Genomic DNA, 17,881 nt, shown 5'->3' on the forward strand with positions numbered 1-17,881 from the left:
TTACGTCCAATACATATAACCTGACCATTAAATAGAGCATGCTGGGAACTTCACAATTAAAGAGCTCTGTAATACAAGAAACAAAAGAGAAAAACTTAAGCTTTTATAAGGCTGAAACTAAAAGTCAGTTTAAAAAAAATAAGGCAAATGAAAATTTGGGACGTTAAAGTGTTAGAGATGTAAATAAATGTGAAAATACAAAAAGGCACATGAGCAAAAAAGTTTAGAATTGGAGCAGGTGTTATCTTGAAATAACCAAACAGAAAAAAGCCATGACAAGACAGTGCAGAAGAGGGATGCAGGAACACTTTCAAAACCTTAGATATACAAAACATCACAGAAAGCTGTTACAAAGGAACGTATGAACCTGAAGCAGATGTGGCAGAGGGTTAGGGGCTTGAATAACCAGGTGCATTTCTGGTAGGGTTTGATATCTTATCATGAAGATTTGATGGGATACAGAGTCTGAAAATGTGCACACATGAAAAACAGAGCAATTCAGTAAGAGAGCCCTTATATGATTAAATAGCAAATATGGTTTCATGGAAGGCTTCTCAAACAGTTGGCCATCCAGGTAGATTGCCAGGGGAAAGCATTTGTAAATATATTTCGTTAAAGCAAGTCATTTTTCCAAGAAAGTAATTTAGCCTTTGTCACTAATGGAACTACTAAATATAGAAATATAGGAATTTTTTATTCAATTTTTATTCAGTGCTAAGAGCAGGATGAACAAAGGACTCAGCAGCTGTCAGGTTGATATAAGTGTATATTTTGTCACAGAGATGTGTGAAAGATGTTAACAGTGAAAACAGGTATTTATAAATGACCCATTTCAAGAAGGAGGTTTTCAGAATAATTATTAAAATAATTAAATCAAGCAGGATAGGAAAAGCAAAGAAATAGGTAGTTAGATTGATCAGATCCAGAGAAGTGGAAAGCCTGACTCCTTAAACCAGCACTATAAAATAATTGATCCTAAGTGAGATCATGCAATCTCATAGTGGGTTTCTATCGCTGTGTATACAGTAGTTACACAGTGCCTTTAGTTCCATCCATTTTCTAATCTCTTTATTCTTTAGAGAATAGCTGGAGTCTATACCAGCTAGAAATGGATGCAAGGCAGAATACACCCTGGACGTAGTGTTAGCCCATCACAAAACAGACAAACAGACACAAACACACACTTAAACCAGGGTCAGTATTCCAATAAGCCAATTAACCTACCAATACGCTTTGGACTGCAAAAGGAAGTTAGATTACCTGAAGAAAACCCACATGAACCCAGAGAGAACATGCAAACTTCACACATAAAATACCTCAGGAATTGAACCTAGGGCCTCAGCATGGTAAGATAGCAAAGCTAATCACTGCACCACCATAAAAAAATGGATTGATATCTTAGTCATCATTCTAGTTCAAAGATTTCCATGCATAATTTAATTTTGAAAGCCTCTTAGGCATCTGGTGCTACTATTGTAATTATGAAAAACATACAAAAGGCATGCTAACCACTGTGCCATCCGATTCCTTAGTTAATATTTAATTTTTATCATTTTTCTAAACAGTTAAGATTGTTAATCGTTGACTGTTAGCAAAAAAATTAAATTATATTTACCCTATGTTTTCTATTAATTTTGATTTAAAAAAATTAATAAAAAATAATCCTTTCCCCCTCCATCATTTAATTTAAAGATTTCCATAAAGAAATCCTTAAACTAAAAAACAATCATGTACAATAATTCATCCAGCTGGTTCCCTGTTGAATGACGCTGATGGACCGGGTTCAACTCTAGGCAGTGTACTGTATAGTATAGTATATACTACTTTTACTTTTTTAAATTCCAAGTTCAATTGTTGGCTGATTACAGCCTGCTGAAATCTGGATTAAGACAAAATATAGATTTTCTCAATTCGGATGTAAATCTGAAAGAGGCAGATCATGTTCACAATAAGATATAATAGTGGACTATTTTTATGCATTTGGCTATATGAGAAACAAACCGAAAGTAATGCTCTTTGAACCGCCTGGGTGCAGCTTGCTACATTACAGTGTTCATTACCACTACAAGGATAATATAATTTAAAAAAAAAGAAACGAATGTCAAAATGTTTCCAAAATGTCCACTTATGATACTTTAGCTGCTTAGTAACATGATCGTGTAACTATCAAGTGATATTAAATTACAACATTTATCTTTTTACAATAACATCAAGTGGTGTTCTTATTACATACTTTACGTTATAACTTTTTATGAAGTACAGAATATAAGCTTAATAATATTAGAACAAGCATGTTAAAACCAGAACCCACAGTAAGTTACCAAGTTAAAGACTTTGATGCGTAAAATATTTATGTATTATTAAAATATTTATGAAGAAGGTGGAAGGTTGTGTACTTTTTTTCAACTGGGCAATCTTGCTTTTATAAAATATACCGATTTTTTAATGTTTAACATGCTGTAATACACACAGTTTAAAATTATTAAAAGTCTAAACAGTATACAAAACTTATATACATAAGCAATGTAGATAAGGCTTTATCTTTACATAATGCATTAAGGTGGTAAAATTCACAGGCACTCAATTCACAAAAAGATTGTTTTCTCTTCTATGCAACAAAATGAGCATGAGTCATTTCACTGCCATCAGAGTGGTTCTCTGATGGAAAGGCATACATTAATTGCCTAAAACCCCTACCTATGAAAAAAAATTCCAGTCATACCTGTGTGATATTCTGCACAAAGACTTCCTTGGGCTCCTCTCCATTTGAGTCAGAAACTTCGAAAGCATCTCCAAAGTCACAGAACATGCGTGCACAGATCCCATACACATCACAGCTGATAAACTGTCAAAAAAATAAACAACTCTTATTAGTATATTACTAACTGGTATTTTAAGACTAAATTTGTCAGCTTCAAAGTGATGCAAACAATGTTTCTCTTTATTTGATCTTATTTTCCTGAGGAATAAATAAAAAAGGTGCTTCAATCTGCACTGCTTGCTTTGCATACCCATCATTAATATCCCAATTGTGTGATAAGAGCTTTCAGCTAAAAAAGTTAGGCATTCAATAAAGTTGGACCAACTAACTGTGTAAATCTGCATCTTAAATTACACAGCATAAGGTCTTTGAAAAACATTTCCTCATCTTGAACTGTTACATTAGATCACTACATTGATTAATGATTTTGAAAAACAAATTTAATGCCCCTGGGTCAGACATTTAGGAATTAAGAAATGTTGGCAAAACTACTGGTGACAATCAGCAAAAAGAAATGTGTTCAAAATATTACATATACGTACATGTAAGATTAAATAAACATTTCCCCAATACTTAGGAATCACACTTACTTTAATTGGTGGTTGCTGTGAGTGACAAAAAGCATTAACCCTCTTTTGCAGTTGTAGCCTGGCTTCTGTTAGAATCACACACTGAGAATTAAAAATAAAACTGTTACATTTTGTTTCTATTGTTTCAAATAAAGATGTTTTGGATTAACCACATTAGTCTAATGTAGTCTAACCAATATAGATCTAACTTCATCTTGTCTGTCGTATTTCCTAAGCAAACAATTTTCATTGTTAAAGCCTGGATGACCTGCACCTACAGTTATATGAAAGGTTTACAAAGTTAACACAACCTCTGCAGGGTACAAACTTAAACATGACAGATTTAGGCACATTTAGCGCTCGCTCATTCTGAATGCCGACAAGGCACCGGATTTGAAACACTTCATAGAACACCTAATGCTTAACTCACTTTTTATGCTTGCCTACAATACAAATCATGGAATTCAAATGAGTTAAGCAGGGTGAATAGCCTCTTATTCATAAGCTTTTGTAATAACCTATTTTGCTTTAAACATTATTTTGCATATAAACTATGGTTTGGTATTTTGCCTTTGTACTACAGGCAGTTTTGATTTTAATTCAGAAAAGAAAGAAATCCTTTTCCAGAACACAATGTTTATAAAACAATAAATTCAGGATATGCGATAAACTTTCTCTGGAGCATCAGACAACCGGCATCAATGTGAAAAATCATGTATCCTGGACAGAGAGTAATGCAGTGTCTGCATCAGTCCTAAGGCACTTTGGTTAAGTTGGAGGTCTGTTAGTGTTCCTCTATCTTGCATACACTTCAAACAGGAGCTCTCACAAATCTTTGAAGATGTACGACACTGAATTTCTCAACGCCCATGAGGCAGTTCAGGAGGCAGAGGCTTAAAACTATGAAATAAAAAAACATGACCAGGCATTTAATATTACGAATTCTCATGTAAGACTAAACAGGAGTAAGCATTCCTAGGTGAGAAAACATTAGCCGGAGAAGGCCAGAGATAGATTAAAAACAGGCTCCATTCCCTAATCTGCCCTAAGAAGTAGGTAGGACATACAACTTTAGCAGGCATTCAAGTAAACAACATAAACAGGGGGTGGACAAAATAATGGAAACACCTAACAATTGATATCAAGGACCTAATAAGGAGTAGGGCCACTCTTTGCCTTCAGAATAGCTTCAATCCTTCTTGAAATGGTGTCATACAAGTCCCAAACTGTGTGTAGTGGGATATTGCACCATTTTCAAGAAAAGCCTCCAGTTCTTTGAGGGATGAAGTAGGTGAAAATCTACTTCACACTCAGCGCTCCAGAACATCCCATAAAGGTTCAATGATGTTTAGATCTGGTACTTGGCGAGGCCATGAAAGGCATTTGACTTCATCCTGGTGTCCATGAAACCACTTTTGAATTATCATCCTGGAATATGGGAACATCATGAGGGAACAGTGTTTACACCATAGGGTGCACCTGGTCCTATAAAATGGCCTCATATTCCTTGGCCATTTTACGACCATGCAGAGCAACCATCAGACCTAATGACTCCCACGAGATGGCTGCCAATACCATTAAGGATCCCCTACCATGTTTAACAGTTGGCAACAGCCATTGTGGCTTGAAGACATTCTTTGGCTTTCTCCAAACGTAAACCATGGCCAGCAGCCATATCACCCTGCAACTCACAACTGGCAACCCACTGAAGCTAAGCAGGTGTGAGACTGGTCAGTACCTGGATGAGAGACTTCCTGGGAAAAACTAAGGTTGCTGCTGGAAGAGGTGTTAGTGAGGCCAGCAGGGGGGCGCTCACCCTGCGGTCCATGTGGGTCCTTATGCCCCAGTATAGTGATGGGGACACTATGTAAACAGGCGCCGTCCTTCGGATGAGACTTAAAACCTAGGTCCTCTGTGGTCATTAAAAATCCCAGGGCGCTTCTCTAAAATAGTAGGGGTGTAACCCTATCATCCTGGCCAAATTTCCCATTGGCCCTTACCAATCATGGCCTCCTAATAATCCCCATCTATGAATTGGCTTCATTACTCTGCTCTCCTCCCCGCTGATAGCTGATAGCTGATAGCGAGCGTTCTGGTGCACTATGGCTGCCGTCGCATCATCCAGCTGGATGCTGCACATTGGTGGTGGTGGAGGGGAGTCCCCATTACCTGTAAAGCGCTTTGAGTGGAGTGTCCAGAAAAGCGGTACATAAGTGTAAGCAATTATTATTATTATTATTATAAACCCATCCGGATGTATGAAATAGGGTGAAAGATGACTCATCAGACCATATTACTTTTTTCCATTAATTAGGGCTCCAGGTTAGGGTTTTGTGCTCCTTACACCAGGTTGTGCATTTTTGGCCTTTGATACAAGCGGTTTCCGAATGGCAGCCCTGCCATAAATTCCAGCTTTGTGAAGCTTAAGACATACAGTTTTTGTCAACACAGAGTCAGAGATGCCGATTCAATTTTGTGGTAATTTTTTAGGACGTACTTTTGTGGCAGTGAGCAACTATCCTGTGAAGTGTCACTCTATCCCGGTCGGTGAGCTTCGACTTGCGACCACTGTTCCTCTTTGCTAATGCAGTTTGTCCATGTTTGGCATATGCTGTCATTATTTTTGATACTGTTCCCCTTGACACATTAAATAATTTTGCAGTTTTTGTGACCGATGCACCTGCAATTTGGGCACCGATTATTTGGCCTCTTTGGAACTCTTTTAGTTGCCTATTATTGCTTTGAAAACCTACATATCAATGTCAGACCTCTTTTATAGCTGACAGATACTGCTAATTGGCAATCAACCTAATATGACTCACCTTTGCAGCTTCATATGTAATTCTGATTTAGTTACTTTAAAGTTAAACTTCTTTTTCATGTGGTATTTCCATTATTTTGTCCACCACCTGTATATGCAACAAAAAACTTGTATTCAGTTGCTCCAACTTATTGTAAAGCTTTTGAATCAGCTTGCTGGGTAGTAACTCCTCAAAATAAAGCCTGTGTTATCTTCTCCACTACAATTTGGTGCTGTGAGCAGGGTGTAGAAGGAAGATGCCTAAAACCATGAGGGTACATTTTAATTACCATACTATAGATAGGGTTGAGAGGAGGAATTTTTCTGGGATCGCAGGCACTAAAATAACAGAAACAACTGGTATCAGTACAAAGGAAAAGTAAACATTTAGGAAACCTATTTATAATGCAAGGCCTGGAATAGGGTCCACCAGAAGGCACCAATATCCTAAACCCAATGGATCCACACCAGATAGTCACAAAGGAAAATAACACTTACATGGATATCTCAATAACTTTCAACCTGAAAGTCCACTCAGCTATGTGATATCCTCCATTAAAATCTACCAATCCACTGTGAACTTTGCTCTCTGGCTTTTCTTTTGACTACCTTGAACACTATTCATCTTATAAAGAGCACCACCTTGTCCTCTAAAAAATCTCCTTTGAAGTTTAAACAGTCTCCATAGAGACAATACTGGACCCAGGGCCCATGTACATAAAAGTCATAAGCTTCCTGTAAAAACCTTTCTTCAATGTATTTCTCAAGCAAAACTATTCACCTGATCAGTGATACAACACATGTAACCATTGGTATGAATATCACAATACATCCCCATTAAATGTACTTAATGGGGACTGTAAGAATGGGACATTGAGCAGAGACTTTCTATTAGAAATCATGGAAATAGGGATTAATTGGCACCAGAAGGACATCAAGTTTAACATATTTCTGAATGAGAATCATTGTATTTTAACAGTAATAGGGACCTGAACATGATGATGTAGGTTTACAGTAGGGTACATTCACATTTTCAGTGTGTAAACAGAATTATTACTGTAATGACCTATAACGTTGAGCACTTAAATTAATTTAACCTTAGCATTGTTGCCTCACAGCAATGAGGGCCTGGGTTCAATACATTTAGAATTTGAAAATGAACAATGAATGAGAGAGTTTGTGAAACACATTTTGTGTATGCGAGACAGAAAACGTATGTGTGAGAAAAGGTGAGTAATGAACAACATTTTCAAATATTAAACTCATTAAAACATTAAACTTAAAATTTAAATTTTTAATTTTAACAGTGTATCACATACATGTATACAGAAGATGAAACCATCACACTGCAAAATACTTTTAAATTCAACTTTTATGTACAGTATAACTACCTTAAATACTGTACATATGATAAATAAGGGAATTAATACTGAATAGAGTAAAATTACTCATATTTTAACTTATCTTGCAATGCAGTTTCCTTGTGCTTCTCAACATATCTCTGAATGTCTTAGTTAGGACGCTTTGCATTCAAAGGATGTAAAGTTGGGCATAGAAAAGACGTAAAATTTATATAAACGTTTTTTATAACGCATACCGTTATAAATAATACAGGAATTATCTATGATAATTTTAATAGAAAAATATATTTTGTCATTATTTTACTAAACATCATTTGTCATATTTTACAGTCTGGACTGTTTTTAAGGTGGAGTTTACATCCATTGGACATAAAGTGAGAGAAGATATGTAAAGTGGGGATCCCCTGTATTCCTTACAGTAGCTACCAACCATGACAGCAGTCTCAAAAAGTCCTGCAGCCCAGTGAAAAATCAGGTGCCAGGTGATTTTATTATTCTGTCTATGCTTAACCAAAGCATTATGTGTTGCTGCAATATCTAGACTATAATGAATATCACATAGCCACCTTAACCAACATTGTTAATTGTTATCTACTTTTCATTTTGTACTCAATACAATTAAAATATACATAGCATTTCTATCGTTAAAGGTACGCGTTTGCTTCATTTCAATATATTGAGCTCTACTTCAAAAATTCACTTCCTGATAATTTATTAATCACCAATTCACTACACAGGATACCCATAAAAGGACTGGAGGTATATCACCAACACTTTTTGTGGAAGATTTTAGCCAATCGTACCCAAGGAAATAATACCAGAAGCAGCATTTAAATGATTTTGCTAAAGCAAGCATAAAGAAATAGATCATATCAACTCCATATTATCTTTAACTACTGGAGGAAAAATATCTGGGAAGGAGTCCAACACATTGAAGCCCAAAGGTATCGAAACATTCTCAGCTGTGAGGGATAACTGATGAGTATCAAGAAAAAAATATAGTACATTTATGGTTTCCTATATCAAAGAGAAAATGGAGCTCTACATTCTAAAATTACAATGTACTGTAAAATATGATCTTGATAATATTGTATTATATGAAAATATAATAAATATAATTATATTTGAATATAATTATTGGACCATGTCTGCACTCTGACAGAAGAACAGAATAAGCCAGCAGCCATATCACCCTGCAACTCACAACTGACAACCCACTGAAGCTAAGCAAATGTGAGCCTGATAAGTACTTGGATGGCAGACCTTCTCAGAAAGTAGGTTGCTGCTGGAAGAGGTCTAAGTGGAACCAGTAGGGGTTAATGTTTTGGTGTAATCCTTTTAAACTTAAGAATCACAAGACACAAATTAAGATAAAATGTTGGTCCTCAACAAAAGCTTTAAAACACTAACTCACCTGAAATTGTTTCAAGAATGACAAATCAGTGGTTTCATCCAGAGTAGCATTTGATGTATTGACCTGAACATAAGGATTTAATTCTGCAATGCGGGGATAAACAGCCTCCACTCTGAAGAAAAAGATTTAAATATAAAACATTCCAAATTGTGCTGATTAATGACTAATTTTCAATTTTAAAGTATACAGTGAGCAGTACCGCAAACAGCTCCGCTCAGTAATTAACATATTATTTCTTATTTTCCTAATTATTCATAAAAAGACAAAAGAACTTTAACCTAAAATGATAGCATGGCATACACAATACATGTGTATGAAGGCATGGAAGAGCAGGCTGAACAAATAATCTGTAAATAACCTGTAAATGTATGTAATCAGAAAATACAAAAATCATGTTACCCTTTTAAAGTTTATGCTTTACTTTCTGACTTGGACAAAGTTCTACATAGCTTTATGTAACCGTCAGATTGTCCCAAAATCACACCATTGTTATAATTTTTAGAGATTGTATGTGTATTAGACAGTGGTCCTAATTCAGGGTGTAGGCAGTTATGTAAAGTGTACCCCAGGTGCTGAAAATAATTGTATTTAAAATCCTGATAAAATATCTACATATCTAGGCATAATTACTGCAAGATTTTTAGTTCTTAAAAAAATACTTCAGACTTAGATTTGGAACTAGGAAAAGGTAGCCCAGGAGTGTCTCTAACACACTCAAAGCCCACAGTGCCAATCCTCACCTTCCCTTATTGCTCAGAACATCCTCTTCATGAATGAAGAAATTGGTACCAAGATCCCAAATCTCACACTTCTTTGCATCATGGACAGTCAATGCCTATAATTATGTAGGATCACAAAGATTGCCACATCAGCATTTGATTTTAAACCAATATCTTTTTAAAAGTGGAGAACTGGCTGTTATTTTAAAATGAAGTCTTAATGAAATAAGCAAACAACACATGCAATATTAGACAAGACAAAGCATTCTAAAGCCAAGTGTCTTAATTCTCAACAACAAAAACAAAATAAATATTCTGTAGATCTCATAATACCTGAAAGCCTTTAAAATACCTTATGAAATACCTGTACAATCATTTCTACAAGAAAGTCTTCATTCCTAGAACATGACTGAGGGTTAAGTTATATAACAGAATGTGAAATTGATTAGGTTATCATCAGTCTGGGTAAAAAATGGGAATACAGTAAAAAAACGTTTACCTAAAGTAAAACTACTGCTTTGACTGTTGCTTGGAAATGACAACTTATTTCACTTCCATTAAAACGTTTACATTAGGTTTAGTGTTGTTCAGGTTTCTGCGATCTTTATACTGTACATGGTTTCATGTCCATTACCTACCACATCCTGTACATATTCTTTGACAGTCAAAGCTAAACCTTGCAATTACCTTGTTAGGATAATACTTATTTTTTCATTCTTTATTAGTTTTTCAATGTTACAAACAGAATAAAATACTTATAATAAAAGAACGCAATACATATTGTGAAGCCGCAAGAAGCTGGGTCCTAGAGAGACAGTACCTTCCCTGTGAACTGCTTCTTTTATTTGAAGCTTTTCCTGCTGCAAAATATGGCGGCGTGCAAATCATAGGAGAAGGTGTTGACAAGTAGCCAAACTCAAGGAGGAAGTCTATCTGATCGCCCAGCATTCAGCTAGCACAGACTGAATCTGTCCCTTGTCTGAAGGTTTGCTACTAACCCATTATTTTTCTCCAGCTCTAGCTGAAAGGGCAACACTACTGCTAACTATTATTTTTCCCCAGCACCAGCTTGAGGGCCAGGCTGCAGTTATTAGTTTCCTCTCCAGCTCAGGCTGAAGGGCAGTGTTATAGCTAAGTATTTTTCCTGCAGTCTTGCAGGAAGAGCTCTATTTTCCCCAAACGCGGGCTGTTATCTTTCACGTGAAATCTTGTGTGTGTGGGGTGTATCTCTGCCTGTGCTGGGGGCTGCCTAACGTGGCTAGAACCTATTGTCGGCCACCCAACGCTGCATCTCTATAAACAGCTATTTATATCTTCATGGTGGTATCTTCATACTACTTACCCCATATCCTATTAAAATGCATTGACTAAATGGTTCATAGAATCTGCAATTTCTAAAACAATTCTCCAAGAACGCAATTTGCACATTATAGCAAAACTGATTGTACACAAAGACTACTCACTAAAAATATAAAACATGATAGGGTACACAGAGAACTATTAAATGAACTGCAGTACACTTTAAAACCAATTATTACATGAAATATACTTAAATAGATATAGAGTCATGTTTGAATGCAATGCAAATTACATACCTTTACTCCTGCAAGTACAATATTTTTTGCTGAAAAAAAAAACATAGAAAATATTTACAATCCAATAAATATTTCTTACTTAAAACCTAAAGTCAAGATCTTTTATGATTTTAAAAAAATATATATTACCATATTGACTGCTAATTATGAAAATAAGCATAAATATTACATTACACCTTTATACTGGTAGGCATAGTTTAACAGATTTCTTCTGTATTTACTGATTCTTAACATTAATATATATATATTGATATAAATGTTATACATAAATGTATAACAACATTTTACTTGCTTTTTATGGTCTAATATTGTAAAAGCTATTAATCTAAAAGTCAACAGTAATCTGGCAAAACTTCAGACATCCTAATAAGTATGTCAGTGAACACATACAGCAATTAACTTGGAAGGTAATTCAATAAACTGAAAGAGATTAAACGTGACAAAAAATAGGATACGCTTAACAAAAATGTACAGCATATGCATGTGTAAAATGTAATGTTATTTGCTGCAATGACTTAATATCCCAAGCACTTCTCCAGCTGTGAACAGGTATATGTTTCCACTTACTTTTTGACCTTGTACTGACTGTACCTGCCATTTCAACCAGATTAACCCAACATTTTTCAGGGAAGCGTCTTTTTTATGTTCTTTTTATCAAGGTAATACCCATTTAATGTAAATATCTAATTAGGTACTGCTGGTTACCTCTTTGCCTATAACACAACCTTTTATATCAAACATATTGTCATATTACTGATACAATTATTGCAAATATTCGTTTAAAAAAAGTTTTTGAGTGACTTTTGACATTTATGGATGATTTCGACAACCACATTTGTTACTAGAGCTGGATTGAAAAACGAACATGAAAATGTGGATTTTACAATTAATATCTAGTTCAGCTTGAAAACAAAAAAAAACAATACAAACCTCTACTATGTTATTGTCATCCTGGTGACCTGAATAGATATGCAGTTAATACATTTCATTTAACGTGCAGCACACTCATCACTGCCCCTCTGCTAAGTAATCCAGTAAGACTCCTCTAAATCTCTTAATTCCACCTCTTCTTTCCTGCAAGTCTGGCTCACAGACCAAGTTACTGCTATTTTATTTCCAAATCAGTACCCATCCATGACTCTGAGGCAACCCAAAAAGGTAACAGTTGCATTTCTTTTCTGGGCATCAGTGTCATAATGATATTCTATCTATCCATCTTCCATTCCAATTCAAGGTTGCAGGGGAGCCTGAGCCTACCTCATCAAGCAACAGGTGCAATGCAGGACACACCTTGGAGAGGATGCCAGTGCATCACAAAGTAAACATGGACACACACACACCCCTACACCACTGCCAGTATTCCCAGAAGACAATTAACCTACCAGGACATTTTTTGACTGTGGAAGAAAACTGGAGCACCCTGAGGAAACTCACATAACATGAGGAATCCATGTGAGAATATGCAACCTCCACACAGATAGCACCCCAGTCTGAAACTTAAACCAGGGACCCAGATTCTGTGAGGCAGCAATGCTAACCATTGTGCCACTTATCTAGCATTCCCTTTCAGACAAAATGCTATTATGATGTGTTGGTTAAACAGCAGAACCCTAGCTGTCACTAGCAGGAGGGAAAACTGGTAGAAGTTATATGGATAATAAAAGGAACACCGAGGCAGTCTCCAAGGCCTTGGATCCCTTGAAGCATCAATAAAATCTGGTGTACAAGATACAGCTGGTGAGCCAGGCCATGGAAGTCTGAGCTTGCTGTTGGAAGTGGCAGGCCACGAAAGGCAGGGGTACACGTTAACCATTCGTACCAGTCCAAAACCACTGGAGGGTACTTGGCTTCTTGATTAATTAATTGTGATAGTTGCTGGGAGGACACCCTGGGTTTATGAGATTATTGGAAACATTTGACAAATGCTGGGCCAAAGGTGACTGGTGACAGCTGGAGATAATGTTGCGCTACTATGAGGGACCACCAACACCCATCCTAATGCATGCCACTAAACCTGATGACAAGGGAGCAGGTGAGCAGATATCAGACCATTGACAACATAGTGAGTCTCTCAGTGTTGCTATAACAAGGTGTGAACACTTGATGTATACCAGTACACGTAACTGCAGGAAAATGAAACTATGCATCTTGTGAGGCTGAAAAATACAGAACCATGTCCCCTGGCATCGAGTTCCACTGAGCACTATGTGCATAAACATTAAGAAAATCTGGATCACTTGTCACTTGCACAAACATTTTTTACTATAATCGACTTCCTTTATTTAACAGTGATGAGAATAAATTAACTGTTTATGTATCCAACAGCCTCTAATTTTATTCAGGTCCTTTGGTCTTTTTAGTCTAAACTAAAAACTAAAGCAAAAGAAAGCAAGAATGAAAATGAACTCTAAATATCAACAGCATAAATGGAAAAATATTTAAGTACATCTAAATAATGCCCAGAACTAATCTCTTTTTACTTATTTTTTATCCTGTTTTGTGTTTTTAAATTTTGCCTCACGTCTGAGAAAGTTAAAGTTTATCTGACATTTCTTCTCCAACTTACAAGTGTGGAAGGTTAATGTCACATAAAGTGGCTCAGTTGACCCATGCACATGAAACTCTCCAACTGCAATAGTAATTTAAAATACAGACTGGTCTGAAGAAAGCAGATCACAACCAGACGCCATGCAACAAGAAGTCAAAAATCACTCAGGAGAAATTTAAACCTTAAAGGGGAACAGGAAATACCTCCTTGAGGTTATCGAAAGACAGATAAAAAATACTTAGTGCTCTGTTGTGAATACAGTTGGGTTATGTTTTTAGAAACTATGGCACCTACAACCCTGAATGTCACACAAGTCTATAATTTTTATATAAATAATACAAAAATCTTAAATGCACATCTAAATGTTATCCTAAATAAACTTTCAAGGGCATGAATACATTTGAAAGCATGTTCAAGTTTTCAGTAGTCAAATATGTAAAATAAATTCCAACTTAATTTGTCTTGATTTCAGGCTGTTAGACCACAAAATGAGTTACTTTGGACAGGTCTGTAGACTTTCTGCAGACACTGTATTAGCAATAAAAATGCTAATTGTGTGATGGCATGGTGGCACAGAAGATAGTGTTATGAAATGTCTTTAAGAATCCAGACAAGATGAGTGACACCTGGCTAGTCTCAACATTTCCTTGGAGAATTCAAAGCAAGGAGATTTTTGCTGAGATGTAGGGTTACAAGATTCAATAACCATAGTAATAGTAAAGTTTACCTTGGTTGATTTTAATTTAATTAAGTGCAGCGTAAATGATAAGTGTCCATCAACAGTCAAGGAAGACAGCATAAAACAAGCAGACAGGGAGAGAAAAGGCAGAAGGCAGGAGCTCCTTATTAAGATCATCCGGAAAGACCAGACTGGCACTTTGAACCTTGTGGAGAGAACTTGCTATTCTCTTGCTGTTAGGATCTCCCATGTGAACGATCCGTCAGTTAAAAACAGCCTCTTCTGGTTCGTGGGTTAAGTCTTAGAACAGGCAAATAGTTTCCCATTCATTTTGCAGTTATCTGGGTTTACAGAGAGAGATTTAACCGTAGATGTATTCTGTTTAGTTTAGAAGGCGGTTTTCTCTTATTTTGACCCTTGTTATATACGAGTTAAATACTTAATAGCAGTCTGGGGGTTTTCTGGGTATTTAAGACATAGGTCTTCTGAATGCCTTGTGTGTAAAAAATTTTAAATAGAATTACTTGTACTTGTATGTTTCTGTTGTGTGTTGTTTAGTGTGTCACTGTTAATGAATATTTGTTTGAACAAAGGACTAATATGCCTCTAATACCAACTGGTCAGGTATATTTATGGTACAATAATTTACAAGATGGATTACATTTATAAGATTATTTTATTTTCTGATTAATGATGCTCTGATGCTCAGTTATTTTCTGTTATTCACCCTTTTAACCCTCATTTGTAACAATAGCTTCCCAGCAACCCCAAACTGGACAAAGCAGTTAGAAAATGGATAGATGTTTCTTGTGGATCCATATGCATCACTGCTTTAACCAACAGCTTAACCCAGTTTAAGATATTTAATCTATCTATTTTTGGCTTGGTCTATACAAAAGGTATGTATGAACATAAATCTTTAAACACTTATAAAATCCAACCAAACAGAGTATAATAAACAATGTTCATGTTCAAAGGGCTGAACATAAGGAAGGGTGTCTCTAATTCTGATGTGCTATGACCCCAACCTTTTATTTTGCAATGTCCCATTTGTCATTTTTCAATGTTAAATATATATATATATCAGAATTTTTTATTATTATTTCCTTGTATTTAACAATTAAAATTAACATTATCTTGAACTGGGGTTCTTAATATGTAATTACTCAACATAAGGAATTAGTTGTTCAAAGACCAAAATGTTAAGTGCATTTTATGGTTCACCTTTGAAACAGCATTTCAGTTGGAAAATGCATTTCAAGGTAGAACCACAACTAGTTTATTATTTTTACTCTATTCCAGAACTTTGCTTGCCACACAATGGCAATTATTTTTGATTGATTTCAAATAGAATTACATGCAATATATATTCATATTCTCTCAACATAAGAAATCTTCCACATTTGTAACAAAACATTTTTTTATTTCTATGACTTACCCATTTCAACTCCCAGACCTCCCATCCCACTGAGGAATACATGGGACTGGGCCATCTGCTGCATGGCACTGTCGCCAAGGACATATCTTTGACGACTAAAACAAATGAAAAGGAATAAGTAGATACTTATGATATGCAAATTACTTATTTCTGTAAATCAGATAGTGTCTGAACCTACCCAGTTTCTAATGAAGATGGTATACTGCATGGTGCACAAAATGGAACCACACTGATCAGACAGATTTGCAAACTTACAAGAATGACTATTTTGCTTTCAATTTCAAAAGCCTTGCATCTCAAATAAGAATCACCCAACAGAGGACACTCACTGGACATCAGTCTACTTCCATTAAGTCAGAATAGAAAAATACACTTTATAGTTTTCAGAAAAAGAAAAAGAAAAGTGGTTTAGAGTGTGGTTTGTAAACATGGAAAGCCTTTTCTTTGAGTAAAGTAGATTTTTTAATAATTTTTTTAATAGACAAAGGCCAAGTTCAGACCAGAGCCACCGGGCCCAAACTCAACCTGGTTACCATAGCCTTAGCGGACTGAGAGCATGTGACTTCACCCTGGATGGAATTAATCCCAGCAATGTTCATCCCCACTTGTGCTGGGTGGATTGGAGCAACAGGGGTAAACTGCTTTATTCAAGGTGCAATAGCAGTGTGTGCAGTGGGGACATGAACAAAAACTGCTAGGTCATGAGCCACATGATTTTAATAATAAGTCATTGAATTTGATAGCTCTTTTTATCCCAAGGCATGTAATTATGCACCAGCAACCATACAGTAGGCCTTGTGAAGGTCATGTTACATCACTAACTGAATTAAGGGGCAATTTAGGGAGGCCATACTGTGCAAGCCCAAACTGGAATTTAAACAAGACGGTATGGTTTATATCCCTACTCTTATGAACAGTGTCATGGCATCTATAATGACTAAGAAGTCAGCACCCAGGTTTAACATCTCATACAAAGGAGGTCACCTACTACACCTACAGACATTAATTAATTTGTCTTTTAGCTGTCACTTAATTAGCTGAAAACTTGCCTGTGTGAACTAAATCTCTTTTATAATGTTTTGATACATGCATTTTCTTTTCACTTTTCTTTAAATCCATTAATTTATTGATCTGCACCAATAAACACATCATATTTAATGAATAATCCTATGATTAACCACAATTCCTATGCTGCTTACCTAATGATTGCCAAGATGAGATACCAACAGGAATGCCTAGAACCTAACAACTAAACTACAGGTTCAGGAACCTAGTTGTGTAGAACAACTCTAATTCCTGCATTAAATATGAATAACTGTAGGTTCCCCAATCCTGGCTCAACTTCTCATGTGTTGTACTAGCTGTTTGGTGATCATTAAATGCAATCAATGTCTTCAGCTAAATTACTTCTCATTTGTAAGTTTTACATGTTTTAATGTTCTAAATGAAAAATAGCTGCAACAAGTATACTAAACTTAAGATCATTACTCACATACCTAAATTACAATTATGTGATACAACAGCTTATAAGTATTCTTCTATAGTGCAAAAATACATATTATTAGCATTAAACTTGAAGACTTTTAATGAAATAGAATCTTTCAACAGCTTTAAGACACATGATGTATTCTTCAAAATACAAATACAATTTGGAAGTAATTTAGTTTGATAATTTAAATTAAAGAAAACATTATTCTTCAGCTTAAAACAAAAATTACTGAAAATGAATTGAAGGTGCTTAATATGAACAACAAGGAACACAGAATACCTCATGATTAATTTAAATGCCACTGTATATGAAAAAAGTTTTGAGTCACTGACCTGTACAAAGAGTCATCGATTTCCATAGAGTAAGCTGCCATTCTTGGGATATGTTCCTCAAATTTTCTAAAAACATAAAAAACAGTAAAGACTTAAAATGAAAGGCAGAGGATTTTTAAATAAAGTTATTCTAAATCAAAATGTTAAACGGTTTAATTCCAATACATGTGAACATC

The 17,881-nt window shown here is 35.6% G+C and overlaps 1 protein-coding gene across 5 annotated transcripts in view; it reads right to left on the bottom strand.

Annotated features, from left to right (window-relative positions):
* uba6 (ubiquitin like modifier activating enzyme 6) overlaps positions 1-17,881 on the bottom strand; it is a 101,244-nt gene that overhangs the window by 82,067 nt on the left and 1,296 nt on the right. For 3 of the 5 annotated variants that reach the window (XM_088627651.1, XM_088627634.1, XM_088627669.1), the window contains exons 2-8: positions 17,706-17,771; positions 15,885-15,979; positions 11,220-11,248; positions 9,646-9,740; positions 8,906-9,017; positions 3,352-3,432; positions 2,723-2,845 (exon numbers count right to left, since the gene is read on the bottom strand). In XM_088627651.1, coding sequence (XP_088483777.1) covers positions 2,723-2,845; positions 3,352-3,432; positions 8,906-9,017; positions 9,646-9,740; positions 11,220-11,248; positions 15,885-15,979; positions 17,706-17,771 — 601 coding nt within the window. Of the gene's footprint in view, positions 1-2,722; positions 2,846-3,351; positions 3,433-6,420; positions 7,360-8,905; positions 9,018-9,645; positions 9,741-11,219; positions 11,249-15,884; positions 15,980-17,705; positions 17,788-17,881 lie in introns of those variants that run through there. The other 2 variants (XM_088627644.1, XM_088627661.1) reach the window with 2 other exon arrangements.

This window comes from Lepisosteus platostomus, chromosome 1 (assembly GCF_059453375.1).
Source record: "Lepisosteus platostomus isolate fLepPlt1 chromosome 1, fLepPlt1.hap1, whole genome shotgun sequence".
Lineage (NCBI taxonomy): Eukaryota > Metazoa > Chordata > Actinopteri > Semionotiformes > Lepisosteidae > Lepisosteus > Lepisosteus platostomus.